A 15518-nucleotide genomic window follows, 5' to 3' on the forward strand; every position below is an offset into this window, starting at 1 on the left:
AATGTGCCAAAAAACAAAAGAAAGAATATACAGTGAAAGATCAGAAGGCAAAAAATGTTGAAAATACATAAATACACTTGCAAGTATGGAAAACTCCTGGAATAACCTCATGTTGATCAGGATCGAACACATGAATGGTGAAGGAGAGGTGAATTCAAACCAAAAGATGAAAGGTTAATACTGGCGGCCCAAGATAGTGGACCCCATAACCATTGGTTTACAAAGTCCATTGAACATGTGGGAGAAACAGACAAATGTAGGTTATGTAAAGCAGAACTGGAAACAGTTGCACACCTAATAATATGGCAAAATGGGGATTGTGCAAACATTATAAGATTGAAGTAGCTGAAAAACAATGGAAACATGAGCCACAAAGCATCACAGAAAATGATGAAGTCTACATCACGTGGGATCACCTATTACCAACAGTTCAAAAGACGGATGCAAGAAAACCAGATATACTGGTCCATGAAAAGAAGACAAAAGTAGCATTGATTACTGAAATTGTTACACCTAGTGACTACAGTGTCTTCCATACAGAGCAACACAAGGTCATAAAATATCAGGATTTGCAGGCAGAAATGAAAGCAATGTTGAAGAAAGATACCCAGACAGTTCCAATAGTAGTAGGACCAACAGGTCTTATAAAAAAGAATCTATAGTCGTATTTAGATATGGTACAGATAACATGTAACTTCATAAGAATTGCAGGAGGAGTCATTATTGGGCACATTGCAGGTGCTGCGAAGAGTACTTCTGGCTGACATCAAAGACTGAATACTAATTTCATGAACTTTAATCATACTTTGATTTAGGAATGGGGTCCATGCCCATCATGGTATTAAAAACCCAAAAGATTTGTAGAAATTAAAAAAAAAAAAGGAATAAACCATATTATGTATGTATATTATATATGTAAAGCAGCAGAACATGTTTAAAAAAAAGTGTGTCCCAAAAATGATAGAAAGTGCAAGTACATTATTTACTTATTTTTTTATTTATTTAACATTTGTTTACCGGGAAAGTCAAACTTGGAACATAGCCAAATTTCAGCAGAGGCCTGGTGAGAAACACTCCAGATGCATGTCTTTGTATTGTGGGAGGAAACCAGAGCACCCGGCAGAAACCCATACGAACACAGGGAGGACATGCATACTCCGCAGAGAACGTACCCCAGCTGAGAATCGAACCAGAGAACCTCTTACTGTGAGGCAAAAACGCAACTGCTGCACCACTGCGCCATCCAAATCAATGTATCAAAGAGATTATGTAATCTATGAAGACTTCAATGAACTGCAGCAGGCAGGATTGCTCAATTTATGTAATGTCTGATTAAATGAAAATTGTTATTATGTATACTGCAAGATAATAAAAATGAAAACTTAGTATGTTCGTTTTCCATTAATGTATGTGAACTCTGACTGAAACTTAAAATGTAATGCTTTAATAAAGATTTTTCTAACATTAAGTTTGGAGGTGTGGGAGTGAACCAAGAGGGGTGTAGGTAATGTCAGAGAGACTATGGGAGAAAAGCCCAGCTGGCTCTATTAATTCCTCTCTTTTCTCTGCAGAACAGTCCATCCCACCAACATATCTTTCACGAACTCCACACAATTCACCCACTCAGCTTTTTCAGGACATGTAAAGTGCAGATTTTTCCATCTGCTTCTATCTTCTGTATTTACAATCTTAATCTTTACAAATTACAATATCACTTCTAAGACTTTTTGTTTCGTCTCTCTCTCTCTTGCCCCCATTCAAAAAGTACAGTTGCGTACACTTACCATAAATGTAGATGTTCGCGTGTATTCACTGTTGCAGTCATCACATTTGGGTTATCTGCCTGCAGGTAGCCCTCAGCCAGCCTGAATATCACTCTTGGGATTTCTGTGTCGGATGCTGTCGCTTCTTCCATGACGTCAGGGGTATAAAACATGCAGGTGATGCCATTACATCATTTTTTCTTGCCCCAGATGTCAGACGCCCCCAAAATAGGAAGCAATTACATGGTGTGGCACACCCCCAGCAACAAAGCAAATACACATAGTATAAGATATGCCAAACCAAAAAGGGTAGGAGAAAGCAAAGACAATCACGGGGCTGGAGGGAGGGTAACCAGGACTGCAACAGTGAATACACTTGAACATCTACATTTATGGTAAGTGTACACAACTGTACTATGTTCTTCCTGTTTCACTGTTGCAGTCATCACATTTGGGTTGATTCCCAAAGCTAAGGAAGGGTGGAGGTAGATTAAGAAGCACTAGGGCTGGCAATCAGGCCCTGTAAGACTGCTGTAGCAAAATCCAGCTCTGGATTTAGAAAAGATAGGCAAGTGGCAATGCTTGGTGAAAGTTTGTACAGAGCTCCAGGATGTCCCTGGTAAGGACTCCTCTGAGAAATGCAGTAGAGGTAGATATAGCCCTAGTGGAATTTGTTCTTATCACCTGCGGGGTAGGTTTTCCATGGTGCTTGTAGCAGAAATGGATGCAGTGCGTTATTCATTTGGAAATGGTTTGCTTTGAAATGGCCTTCCCCTCTGCCCTTGCAGCAAAGCTGACTAGCAGCTGGTCAGATTTTCTGAGAGGCTTAGTTTTGTCCAAATAGAATCTAAGCTGTCTGTGCACGTCCAGAGAATGCAGTATCCTTTCTCCTTTATTCTGGGGATTAGGAAAAAAAGTAGGCAAATGGACTGGTTTAAAGACACACTAGACACCACCTTGGGCATAAAACATGGGTTAGTCCTGAGGGAAACCCTGTCCCCAGGGAAGATAATGAAGGGTTCCACTGCCATAAGGGCCTGCAGTTCAGACACTCTTCTTGCTGAAGTGATGGCTAGAAGTAAAGCTGTTTTCCATGACAGGAATTTTAACTTTACTGTAGCAGCCGGTGCAAAGGGGGGAAGTGTTAGTTTTTCCAAAACAAAGTTAAGGCCCCAGGCTGTAGTGGGAGCTCTCCTGGGGGGGTGGGGGGGTCTTACAATTTTGTCCCCTCTAAGGAACTGCTTTACCAGAGGATGAGAGAAGAGGGGTGGCTCAGTATTATAATGAGCTGAGATGGCAGAGGCATGAATCTTAATTGAGGAGAAGGATAGGCCCTTGTGGAGCATTTCTGTTAAGTAATCTAGTATATGAGGTAAGCTGGGCACAGTTGTACCCATCCCCTAAGACTGGCTCTAGGAACAGTATCTTTTCCACTTTTCTGAATAGGATTTTCTAGTACTATGCCTTCTTGCCTCAAGGATGACATCCAGCACCTTCTTACTGAGGGTTGTTAGTGGTGAGTTCAGGGGATTAGCCAGGCTGCAAGGTTCAGGGTCTGCAACTGAGGGTGCAGAATCTGGCCCGCCTGCTGGGACAGCAGGGAAGGAGTCTAAGGCAGGTGCCATGGTTGTAGCACTGTCAGGCTGCGCAAAAGAGGGTACCAGTGCTGGTGTGGCCAGTCTGGTGCAATCAGTATTTTCCTTGGCTTGTCCTGTTTGATGTTTAGTAGAAGCTTTGAGAGGAGAGGCAGAGGGGAAAAGGCACAGACTGTGAGGCGTTTCCAGGTAAAGGACAGGGCATCCACTTTCCAAGCTTGGCTGTGGGGAGTTCTGGTGCAATATTTGTTCAATTGATAGTTATGAGGGGAAGCAAATAGGTCCACCTCTGGTGTCCCCCATCTGTTCCTCAAAAGCTTGAATATTTTGGGTTCCAATTTCCATTCGTGTGGATCCATGAGATTTCTGCTCAAGTCATCTGCCAGTGAATTTAGTTTGCCTGGCAAGAATTGAGCTTGTAGGTGCACTTGGTTGCTCAAGGCTGTGTTCCACACAGCCATGACTAGTCTGCAGAGTAGGTAGGAATGGGGTCCCCCCTGCTTGTTTATGTACCACATAACTGTGCTGTTGTCTGTCTTTACCAATAGTTGTCCTGGAAGAATAAGGCCTTTGAAGGCTGTCAGAGCATTCTGTACAGCTAACATTTCTTTTTGATTGATATGCAGGTGCATCGGCTTTCGGTTGCATTTGCCCTGGATGCACTGCCATGCCATATGAGCCCCCCATGCATAGTCGGATGCGTCTGTTGTTAGGGTTTGGGCAGCAGGGGATAGAGTGAAAGACAGTCCCTTGTTGTGGTTGCAGGCCTCTGGCCACCAAAGGAACTCTACCCTTAGACAAGGAATCATAGGAATAATTGTTTCCAGGTCCTGAGAATGTTGACACCATAGAATTTTTAGATACCATTGAAGTTTCCTCATATGCAGTCTTGCATATGGAATCAATAGAATGCAAGAGGCCATGAACCCTAGGGCTTGCAGTATTTTCCTTGCAGATAGCTGGGTTTTGGTGGCCAGTAAATTGAAGTAGTTTGTCAAATAAATTTGTTTCTCTGGAGTGAGGAATGCCATCTGGGAAGTTGTGTTCAAGCTTGCTCCCAGGAATACAATCTGTTGGCAGGGTACTAGGTGTGATTTCTTTTTGTTGATGGTGTACCCCAGTGAAGTTAGAAGTCTCTTTACAAATGCCAGGTGCTGTAATAGCAAGTTCTGACTTTCCGCCTGAATCAGGCACTCGTCCAAGTATGGGTAAATCTGAATACTTCTTTGTCTGCAAAATGCAATGGCTGGAGCTAGGCACTTTGTGAATACCCTGGGCACAGTAGATAAGCCAAAGGGAAGTGCTGAGAACTGATACTGCATACAGCCTGCCCTGAAGCGTAGGCATTTCCTGCAAAGAGCCTGCCCTGAAGCGTAGGTATTTCCTGCAAGATTCCCTAATGGGGGTGTGCAGGTAAGCTTCTTTTAAGTCTAGGGTTGCCAGCCAGGCATCCTTGGCTTGCACAGGAAGCAACTGTTGGAGAGTTAGCATTTTGAATTTTGGAACCACCAGAAAGGTGTTGAGAATAGACACATCCAGGATAGGATGCCAGGAGTTTTCTTTTCTGAGAACCAGGAACAGTCTTGAATAAAAGCCTTGTCCCCTTTGTTCTGCTGGGACAGGTTGAATAGCCTTGATGCTGAGGAGAGAAAGTACTTGCTTTTGGGCCTCCGCCCAGTGGTTTCGGGGGAAGTCTGGCTATCCCCCTTAAGGTTGGGAGTGAGTGGAAGTGGAATCTGCATCCTAGGGAAACAATGTTTAAAACCCATTTGTCTTGGGTAATGTATTGCCAGTTTTTTGCATGCAGGGCAAGTTTTCCTCCTAAAGGTGCAAGTACTTGAGCAAGGCTTGGAGGAGTTAGGGATAAGTCATTGTGCAATTTTACCATAGGGGGTGGCTTACTACTCTCTGTTTTTGATGTGGGAGCACCCCACTGCTTAGAATTGTGCATAACCTGAGACTGAAGTCTTGGTGGTCTGCTGCCCCTGGGTTTGGACTGAAAAGGCCTGGAAGGGACTGGAAAGGGCCAGTTCTTTGAAGGCCAATGCCTACTGAATCTAGGTGGCTGTACTTGTAAGAAATCTTTAACAGTTTGCATAGATTTAGCTTTCTCCTCCATCCTTTTGCCAAATAGGCGCTCTTGGTTTAAGGGTGCATCCAGTAATTTTGCTTTGACGTGGTCTGGCAAGTTTTGTTCCTTAAGCCAAGCATGCCTTTTAAGAACAGATAAAGCATCAAAATCACACTGCAAAGTATGTTTACCAACTTGGTCAGCAGAATGCATTAACTCTTGTAAATCTTTGTTCTGCACAGTCAGGAATTAACATCAGTTTCTGTTTAATTAGCCCCATAATATGCTGCTGATACTTTAACATATGAAACTGGCAAGTTAAAGCCCTAATGGCCAGAGTAGTAGAGGTGTATACTTTCTTACCCCATCTGTCTAAAGCCCTAGAATCCCTGTCAGAAGGGGTGGAATTCTTGGCAGTAATAGCCTTAATGCCTTTTGGTCCTTGGGAAATGGTCTCAGGATCCGCAGTAGGATTCTTGAAAAGGAATTTGTGAGAGTCAGGTACTCTATAGTACCTGTCAGGTTTCCTGGAAGCTGGAGGCAAAGTATCCAGGGTAAAGCTGTATTCCAGGAAAACATCATCTACAATCTCCAGAACAGGAGGGATAGCTAGAGGCCTGTGCTGAGGCAGGTTTAAAAGTTCCCTGAGTCTTTTTCTTGACTGAGAGTAGTCCTGGCTTTCCCAGCGGAAATGCTCCCTAAAGGTATGCAGGGTTTCACCAAAAGAAAAATCTTCTGGAGGTAGATAGGTAGATAAGGGTATGTCCTGGTAGTCAGAAGGAACAGAGATATCAGATTCCTGATCAGAAGAATCAGAAGGAAAATCAGTTCTAGGTCTCTTTGAGGGGGAAGGCTGGCTTCCCCTAATTAAGGTAATAAGGTCTTCAGCCATTCTAATCATTTGCTTTTGAGGCATGTGGGCCTGAGAATGCGCTTTGGTCATCGGTTTCCTAGGTGTAGTGTGAACTTTAGGCCTGAGAAATTCAGTATCTTTGGCTTGAAACAAAGTCGTCGGTTTAATATGAAAATCAGTAGGCCTGAATATACCCTCAGAAGCTAGTGTCTGCACAGTGGCTCCAGACCCATCCATGGTAGAGACATCCGCAGGTTCCATAGTCGAAGAAGCATCTCGTGGCATACTGGACTCCGAATGGATCTCAGTAGAGGCCTACGAATCTGTAGAGGCGGGTATCAGGGGCTGCAAAAGCGCTTCACTGAGTACTGGCGGACTGACGACTAGCTTAATGGAAGTGTCGTCGACAGTTTTGGACCTATGCGGTCTGTCTCTGCCTTTATCCTTGCATTTTTTTTGGAAGATCGGTAGTCGGATGACTTAACGAAGCCATTTCGGAGTACGGAGATAGAGCGCGAAAGAATTTAGCTACAAAAATTGCCAGATGAAGAATAGTGCGGGCGTTGAACAAGGCACAAAACTGACAGCGAGGGACATCGTGGTCTGGGCCTAAAAAGGTGACGCAGTAAGAATGAAAATCTCTATGAAGTATCTGCTTTCCACAGGCAAGACAATTATTAATTTTTTCTGACATCGGTTAGAGCAAGAAAAAGGGATCCCCAACGGGGTACTTATCTTTTAGAAGATTTCAGGTCTGAAACTCGAAAACAAAAAATTCAGGAGTCAGCCGACCGGCACTTGCGAACTGCTTCTGCTTCGGGCACTGCATGGCAAGAAAAACCGATGTAATTGCATCAGCTGCATGTTTTATACCCCTGACGACCTGACGTCATGGAAGAAGTGACAGCATCCGACGCAGAATTCCCAGGACTCTGGTATTCAGGCCGGCTGAGAGCTTCCTGCAGGCAGATAACCCAAATGTGATGACTGCAACAGTGAAACACGAAGAACATCCATCAGCTGTTCAGAATGAGAACTCAAGGATACTCCCAGTTCCTCAATTATTTTGCTTGACTTTTAAATATAGTCCAATAAACTAATATTAATCTTGTGCAGTTCTGATATTACTAACTCACATCTGTCTTCTTTTATGATGCCAATCATCTTTTAATCAGCCAGTTCTCAGTGATAGTTTCAAGGCCATCCTACTCTGCCCAAGAAACAGCCTGACCATGTGGTAACTCCAAACTGCTAAAATCACTTTTTTTCCCATTCTAATCATATATGCAGAATTAATAAACCACACCATCAGAGTCTCAGAGATGAATTTATATGGAGTTTCAGCCAGTTTTAATCTTGGAAGCAGATAGAGTTCTTCTCAAAACTCTAATACATATTCACTGCCCTGAAAGGAAGCTTGCAGCAGAAAACTTTTATGAGGAAGCCAAATACAAACCTTTAGCCACCACAGAATAGAATCTCACTTCACTTGGGAAGGGGCTTATAGAGCACATTGCTGCTGCTGAAACTTAGTCTAGATGCTTTCAGGTTGCAAAAACAGCATCTTTACAGGCATACTCTATAGGGTGCATGACCCAAGTTCCTCATGCTTCCTGCCAAGATACTTAACTGCACTGCGCTTCTGCTCGTGTAACTTTAGCAGGTTGCTTGCTGCTACTCTAACAACCAGCTTACTACAGTCACACATGCACACACAGAGCAGTAACTCCAGCCATAACCACAAATACAGTATCTCCATTCACTTATGAAGCTGCAGCTTCATATATCAATAACAATATTGCACTACCACACCATTATCACTATCCAATCACACTCCCACCCCAAAAACTTTTACCAGAGGCAGCAGCCCTCTTTACTCTGCACTACTAACAGCTCTGATCCTAGGTAGGTTTAAGAACACACTGCTCCTTATTCTCCTTAGAAATAAGGTCATCCTGCTGTTTAGAGTCCATTCTCAGGTCACTGAAGAAAAGAAAAAAGCTCTCTTTCAATCTAGATTCTAAAGGGGCTAGTGCTTGCTGCATAGCTAAGGTGATGAGCATGAGACTAGCAAATAAAAAGATTTGAACAACGCAGCCTATCATAAAAAGGAAATGGCACCCAGAACTGGCACTCAGGGTCTGACACTAAAATCAGCTTTTGTTCTTTGAGGGTGTATTCCCACACTCTTAAGGACAGTTGCAACAAATTTAAACAGATGGTGAAAGACCAATGGTTTGAGGCTGCCCAGTGAGAGCTGTAAATGAGGGCAAGTGAGCCTATTCAACACTGTTTCTCCATTAATCTAATAGTTAAAACCACTAAACTATAAAATAAAAGTTTACTTCGAGATATTTGGGTAACTGAAGTGTGAAAATCTATACTTAGTGGTGTTGAAAAATTAACTATATGGTGGAATCAGATTATTTTGAAGGAGAAGTTAGATGGGAGCTGGGGCAGGGTGGCTGGTCATGATGTTTTGCAGCCAGTCAGTACAGAAACCGAATTAATGCTGAATGCATCTGATGTTGTAAATTAAATTGTGGAACATAACTATATAATGCGCACTTCCTTCAGCAGTCTACTTGTTAACATTGTGTGGTGCCATTGAAAAGTCAGCAAGCAAAGCATCTTTGTCCGAATGGGAAAGCACAAACATAACATGCCACTTAAGGTACTTGCCCTTGTGTGCCCCTTTTCCTCCACAGGAAAATGTTAGAAAGGTTTCTGCCATATTTATTTAAACTGAGTAGCCAAACAACAGGAAAAATAGGTGGAGAACAAATATCAGGTTGCCAAAAATCAGGAAATGTTTCTTCAACCAATGAGATAATTCAATTTAAAAAAGAAAATAACTTAAATTTGATTCATCCTAATTTCACACTCTGACCTTTGCAGCAGCGGGAAACAAATAAAGATAGGATGTTCCTCCCTTCTTTTATGGGTAGACCCTTTACATTGACAATAAGTGAGCTGTGACTTCTGAAAAAAAGAGGTACATCATATGAAAGATCATATGAAGACTGCTGTGAAGCTTTGTCCAAGGAATCTCTCTATGTAGAAGAGAGCTCTGTGACTGGTCATGTGAATGACAGGCTCTGAATATGACCAAGGCAAGGCCTATAAAACAGTTCCTTCAACAATGACAGAAGTGTGTGTATGGGAAGACTAAGTTAAATTGCATGTGAAATCTGGCAGGAAAGTTCCATTTCTTGATGGGGTGTTCTAAATGGATTTTAACAACCTGACAGCTGAGATTGTCTTGAGGAATACTTGTGCTGACAAACACACATGCAGTCACAATGTGCTTAGTACATACACAGCTTTATATATCTATATACATTAATGTGTGTGTGTGTGTATATATATATATATACATACATATATATATATATATATATATATACACACACACATGTATATATACAATATATATATATATATATATATATATACACACATATACATACACACACACACATATATATATATATATATATATACACACACACACACACACACACACACACACACACACACACACACACACACACACACACACAAATATGAGTGTGTATACATACATACATCTACCATACACACACACACATTTCTTTCTTTTAAGATTTTACTATAATGATTCTGTCTGATGGAAAACCTAAAACAAAAGTTTACATTGGACTTTTTATTTTTACCAAGGATAACCTATAAGAGATGCAGCATCATTTCAGCAGGTCTGCATTTTAGCTTTTTTACAATTTAACACATCACAGTCACTTTCACAGTCACTTCAAACAATTTAAGTTCATGCAACAAGTGAGTGCCCAGATGAGGTATGACACAGGTACTAACAAATCTCAGTTGCAAGGTCTCAACAGCAAGAAAACAAGGGGTTTCTTGACTAGGACTGTGCTTATTCTCAAAGACAGACTTTTCACGTACTTATGCAGACAAATAAAGAAAAATCTAGCAATACTGCTGGATGCTAAAGCTCTAAAAAAGCAATCAAAACAACAAATGTGCAGGCAAAGTTTTACTGAAAGGAAAGACATGAAGCAGGCAAGGCTAACAGACTTACTCGGAAGTGAAGACTGAGACGGCTGGAAGGAAAGGGGCTGTCCAAATACAAATGGGATCTGAACAAGGGAAGAGGGAGGTTTGGCAGCTTGATCAAAGCAGGAAGGAGATGGGACGAGAGGCCCGGAATGAATGGTATTCAGTATGGCACTCAGTTGGTCACCTGCAGTGAGTAAAACATGAAAAACTACACCTTTCAATATGATCACAAGAAAAAAGCACAATTGTGATGCAAAGCTGGATTAAGACAAAGTGGAGCTACATTATTTTAAATATCTTGTTAACATTTGGCCATTACAGCCACACAAGCAAAACAAACAAAAAGAGACAGCAGGCAAAAGACAAAAACAAAAAAAAGATAAGGAAAATACAAAGATACAGCACTTTCTACCAGAAGTAGACTTTCATAACCTAAGAAATTAAGACCCTTAAATAAAAAAAAAAAAAAAAAAGATCAACGTCCTATAAATAACATTGACAGGAACTCACGATATCAGTTGATCTCAGAGGGTGTCCTCCTAAATAAGTGTACAAGTGAGATACTCCCTGTTGCTACCTTCTGATTTTACTTCTCAGTACCGACAACACAAGCACATGTAGATACTATATACACAAGGAGTGCAGCAAGGAGTCTACTGACAAAGATGGTATACCTAGATAAAAGACAGAAAAGAACCCAAAACAGTATACAACAGTGTAATATAAAATTAAAAATTAAAAACTAACCAATCTGCATGGAAACCAGAACTGGGAAAGATCAGAAAGACAATTTCTATAACACTGATGTGCCAAAGGACACGCCTCCTGAATTCAAATATCTAAAAACAATGCTAGATGAAAATGTGGCCCAATGACCATGTGACCACAGGGCTAAAGTGTAATGAAAACAAATTCTGAAGAATGCAGTTGAAAAGCAGGGACATCCCATGAGGAGAGGCCTTTGACCACAAATGGCTTACCACCCAATTGCAGAAGACAACAGAGAAGGCAAACCACTTAGAAAAACAGATTTGGTGTTGTAAGCCCCTCCTCTTCTTGGAGCAAATGAAATGGACAGCTTTTTCATCATCTGTAACTCACGTGCCAGACACAGCAAGAACTGGTGTCAATAGTGCAGCTCCTAAGTGTATAGGGACCTTTCTCCCTTGTTTTCTCACCCCAGGTTTGAAACAGCAAGATGACCGGACTTGTTCATGCCCAATTCTGAAACAGATTTCTAAGGAATATGGCTTACTACCAAAGAAAGTATAATCCCTATGAAAGACCAGTCTCAACTGCCTACAAATGAGGACTGAATCTCTGAGATCTCATGAGCAGAGGTAATGGCCGTTAAGAAAGATGTTACAAAAGACAAGTTTCTGTGATGGTACAACTAGATAAAAGACAGAAAAGAACCCCAAACAGTATACAACAGTGTAATATAAAATTAAAAATTAAAAACTAACCAATCTGCATGGAAACCAGAACTGGGAAAGATCAGAAAGACAAATTCTATAACACTGATGTGCCAAAGGACACGAATCCTGAATTCAAATATCTAAAAACAATGCTAGATGAAAATGTGGCCCAATGACCATGTGAATGAAAGGTGGGCAAGCCCGTCAAACATGAACTTCAAGTCCAAGGAAGATGGTGGTTCTTCAATGGCTGGTGGCACAGAGCTCCTTTAAGGATCTGCTTCATCAGTCAGTGCTGAGTCACAGTTCTGCCCATCAAAGGGTCATGACAGGTAGAAATTCTGACATTGAAACAATTAAGAGTCAAATCAGACACAGGTCAGAACAACTCAAAGAACAGTGCATGTTTCCTCTTTGCCTAAGTGGAAAACGTCTTCCACTTAACAGATAAGCCTGAAATATGGAAGGTTTCTCAGTAGGTGCAACCACCTCCAAAAGCTTTCACACTAATGTCAGACATGAGCAAAGGATCTAAACCAGGAGCCATGTACTGTAGTGGATTTATCAGTCGTCACTACTTGGCTTCATGGCTTCGATTGCACAAACATCCAGTAATGCCACTGACCTGAGAGCCTGACACCACACCTTTATTAGTCACCTAGGGGCAATAAAGCTGACCAATGGTCTTTCTTTTCTGAATTTTCCAATTAGGTGTGGAATTAGAGAGAATGGTGGGAAGACGCAAAACACTCTCCACTGCCAAAGAGGGAGACTACATCTCTCAATTCCTCTGTGTACTGAGCAGAAGAGGGAAAGGACTACGTTTCCTCATGTGGCAAGACAGTCAGTCCAGGGTGCCCCATTCTGGAAGACTCTGATTTGGCAAGACTCCCAAATCCTCAGCTCCAGGAAATAGTTAAATGAGATGCTCAGGGAGTGTGTTAGCACTTGCACCTCTCTCTCTGGATGATAACTGCAGAAAGGGTAAGGCCTTTGTTCACTGCCCACAGCCAGACATACACTACCTTCCCAAACAAGAGATATGAGCAAACTGCTCTGTTTCTATTTATACCACACCACAGATTGATCGTCTGAGTGGGGTAGGAGGTATTCTGGTCTCAGCTTCTCCTCGGTGCCCCCTCAGGACAAGAAGCAACGTCTAAAGATTCATCCAATTAATATGGAGAATTTTTTTCCAGAACGGGGGTATATTCCTCTTGACGAAGGAAGAATCAACACACACCCAAGAGTGAAGTATGTACAGTCATAATTTGGTAAGCGTTTTGATGCAGGAAGGAAAGAAACAAAATGACATTAGTGGTGGTACACCCACCACTCTAGCTTGGAGACAGAGGTATAAAGTCATAACAGAATTTGTGAACATGTGATAACTATGCAGCTAAAAACCCTCGTGGAAGGCACTCAAAATACCAAATAAACAAAAACAGAGTGCAAACAGCTCGAAAGAACCTCGATACTTCTGATTTTGAAACAGTTTTGAAAAAGTTTTAATGACAAAAAACGAACTTCAACGAACTTCTACATAAACGCTATTAATCCACAACCATAGTATGCGTTTTCGTCCAGCATAATAGACTTCATCAGACAATTGACAATACTTAATTGGGCATTTAAATATCAAACTGAAGCAAACATTGACCAATAAAACATTAAATACATCCTTCAAATGTGCAAATCAAACAGTCCTACCTCATAAATAATTTAGTTAATGCATTTCCACTATGTTAATCTATTACTATTAAATTAAAATCTTTACACCTCATATATAATACAAATCTTAATAAATAGATAAAATGTATTAAATGTATCCTGAATAAATTAATAAATACTTTAAATACTATGTAAAAATATGTAAACTTAAAATGTATAAATATATGTTATTACCTAAAATAATATAGTGTTGTCCAAATGGGAAGAGAAGTTTGTTTTGAATTCTGACTTTAACAAAGAATGGTTATTATATCGAAGATTTCTCGATGATATAGTTATTTTTTGGATTGGGGGACATGAAAAGTTTTTAGAATTCATGGAGTATATTAGTCATACCACCAACTTTCTTAGATTTACGTATAACATCAATTCAGATGTATTACAATACTTGGATATAGAAGTAAGGAAGAATAAGGATAAACAAGGTTTTGAATCCAAGGTATTTAGAAAGGATACCTATTGTAATTCATATTTGCACTTTGATAGTGCTCATCCCCTGCACTGCAAAAGAAACATAGTAAAGGGACAGTTTGTAAGGGGATCGAGAATGACCAGCCAAAATGATGATTTTGTAAAGGAATGTAACAAATTGCAAAAGATGTTTATAGAAAGGGGGTATCCAAGGGAGTTTGTGTTTGATATTAGAAGAGAAGTAGAAGAGGGTAGGGGTGATAGATTTAAACCAATTATAGGAGTACATGAATTTTTGACAGTCAAAGAGGGACAGAATAAGGTCATGAGTATAGAGGAAAAATCCCAAAGAAAGTTGATAGTGGAATACAATATGTATAACTTTAAAGTTAGAGACACACTACAAAAAGAATGGGATAAATTTGTAGCCCTTACGGACATTGAAGAAATTAATAATATCAAACCAAAGGTAGTTTATAGGAATTCTAGAAGTTTAAAGAATATGTTAGAGAAAAGGAAAAAGAATACTTTTCAGATTAATATTAATAAAAAAGTAGGAACTTTTAGATGTGGTAGGTGGAAACAGTGCACCTACATTAGTAATAAAAGTGAATTTTTTTTAGAAAGTAAAAAATTATTAATTAAAAGTAAAGGCTTTTACAATTGTGACACCAAAGGAGTGGTGTATCTGGCAACCTGTAATAAATGTCCCTCCTACTATGTAGGAAAAACTGAAAGAGAACTAAAGAAAAGAATATATGAACATTCTTATGACATTTTAAAGGAGAAAGAGACAAATGCTTTGTTTAAACATAGTAGAAATTGTGTGGGTTGCAGATTTCAGTTTTTTGTCCTCCAACAGGTTAAACAGGATGCTAGGGGTGGTAATTGGGAAGAGATTTTGGAAAGTAAGGAGTTGTGGTGGCAAATGTACTTAGAAGCAGGTAAAAAACCTGGCTTAAATGATTTTTTAAGTATAGTATCCTTGTTAAAAATAAAAGCTAATAAAATTTGAGTGTAGTAAGTGGTTTTCAACACCAGATGGCGTTTGTATTGTATTGTATTGTTTTTAGGTAATAACATATATTTATACATTTTAAGTTTACATATTTTTACATAGTATTTAAAGTATTTATTAATTTATTCAGGATACATTTAATACATTTTATCTATTTATTAAGATTTGTATTATATATGAGGTGTAAGGATTTTAATTTAATAGTAATAGATTAACATAGTGGAAATGCATTAACTACTTAATTATTTATGAGGTAGGACTGTTTGATTTGCACATTTGAAGGATGTATTGAATGTTTTATTGGTCAATGTTTGCTTCAGTTTGATATTTAAATGCCCAATTAAGTATTGTCAATTGTCTGATGAAGTCTATTATGCTGAACGAAAACGCATACTATGGTTGTGGATTAATAGCGTTTATGTAGAAGTTCGTAGAAGTTCGTTTTTTGTCATTAAAACTTTTTCAAAACCGTTTCAAAATCAGAAGTATCGAAGGTTCTTTCAAGCTGTTTGCACTCTGTTTTTGTTTATAACTATGCAGCTACTGACACTTCACAGTCCACTGCAACTTTCATACCCTTAAGCATGCAAAAGGCATGTGGA

At 40.0% G+C, this 15518-nt stretch overlaps 1 protein-coding gene across 1 annotated transcript in view; it reads right to left on the bottom strand.

Annotated features, from left to right (window-relative positions):
* The window catches only part of MYCBP2 (MYC binding protein 2), a gene marked incomplete in the record, with an annotated part of 5088083 nt that overhangs the window by 907095 nt on the left and 4165470 nt on the right, over window positions 1-15518 (bottom strand). The window contains 1 exon segment of the mRNA XM_044072904.1: window positions 10361-10522. Coding sequence (XP_043928839.1) covers window positions 10361-10522 — 162 coding nt within the window.

The sequence above is a fragment of the Protopterus annectens genome, chromosome 5.part1 (assembly GCF_019279795.1).
Source record: "Protopterus annectens isolate FY-2018-M chromosome 5.part1, PAN1.0, whole genome shotgun sequence".
NCBI lineage: Eukaryota > Metazoa > Chordata > Ceratodontiformes > Protopteridae > Protopterus > Protopterus annectens.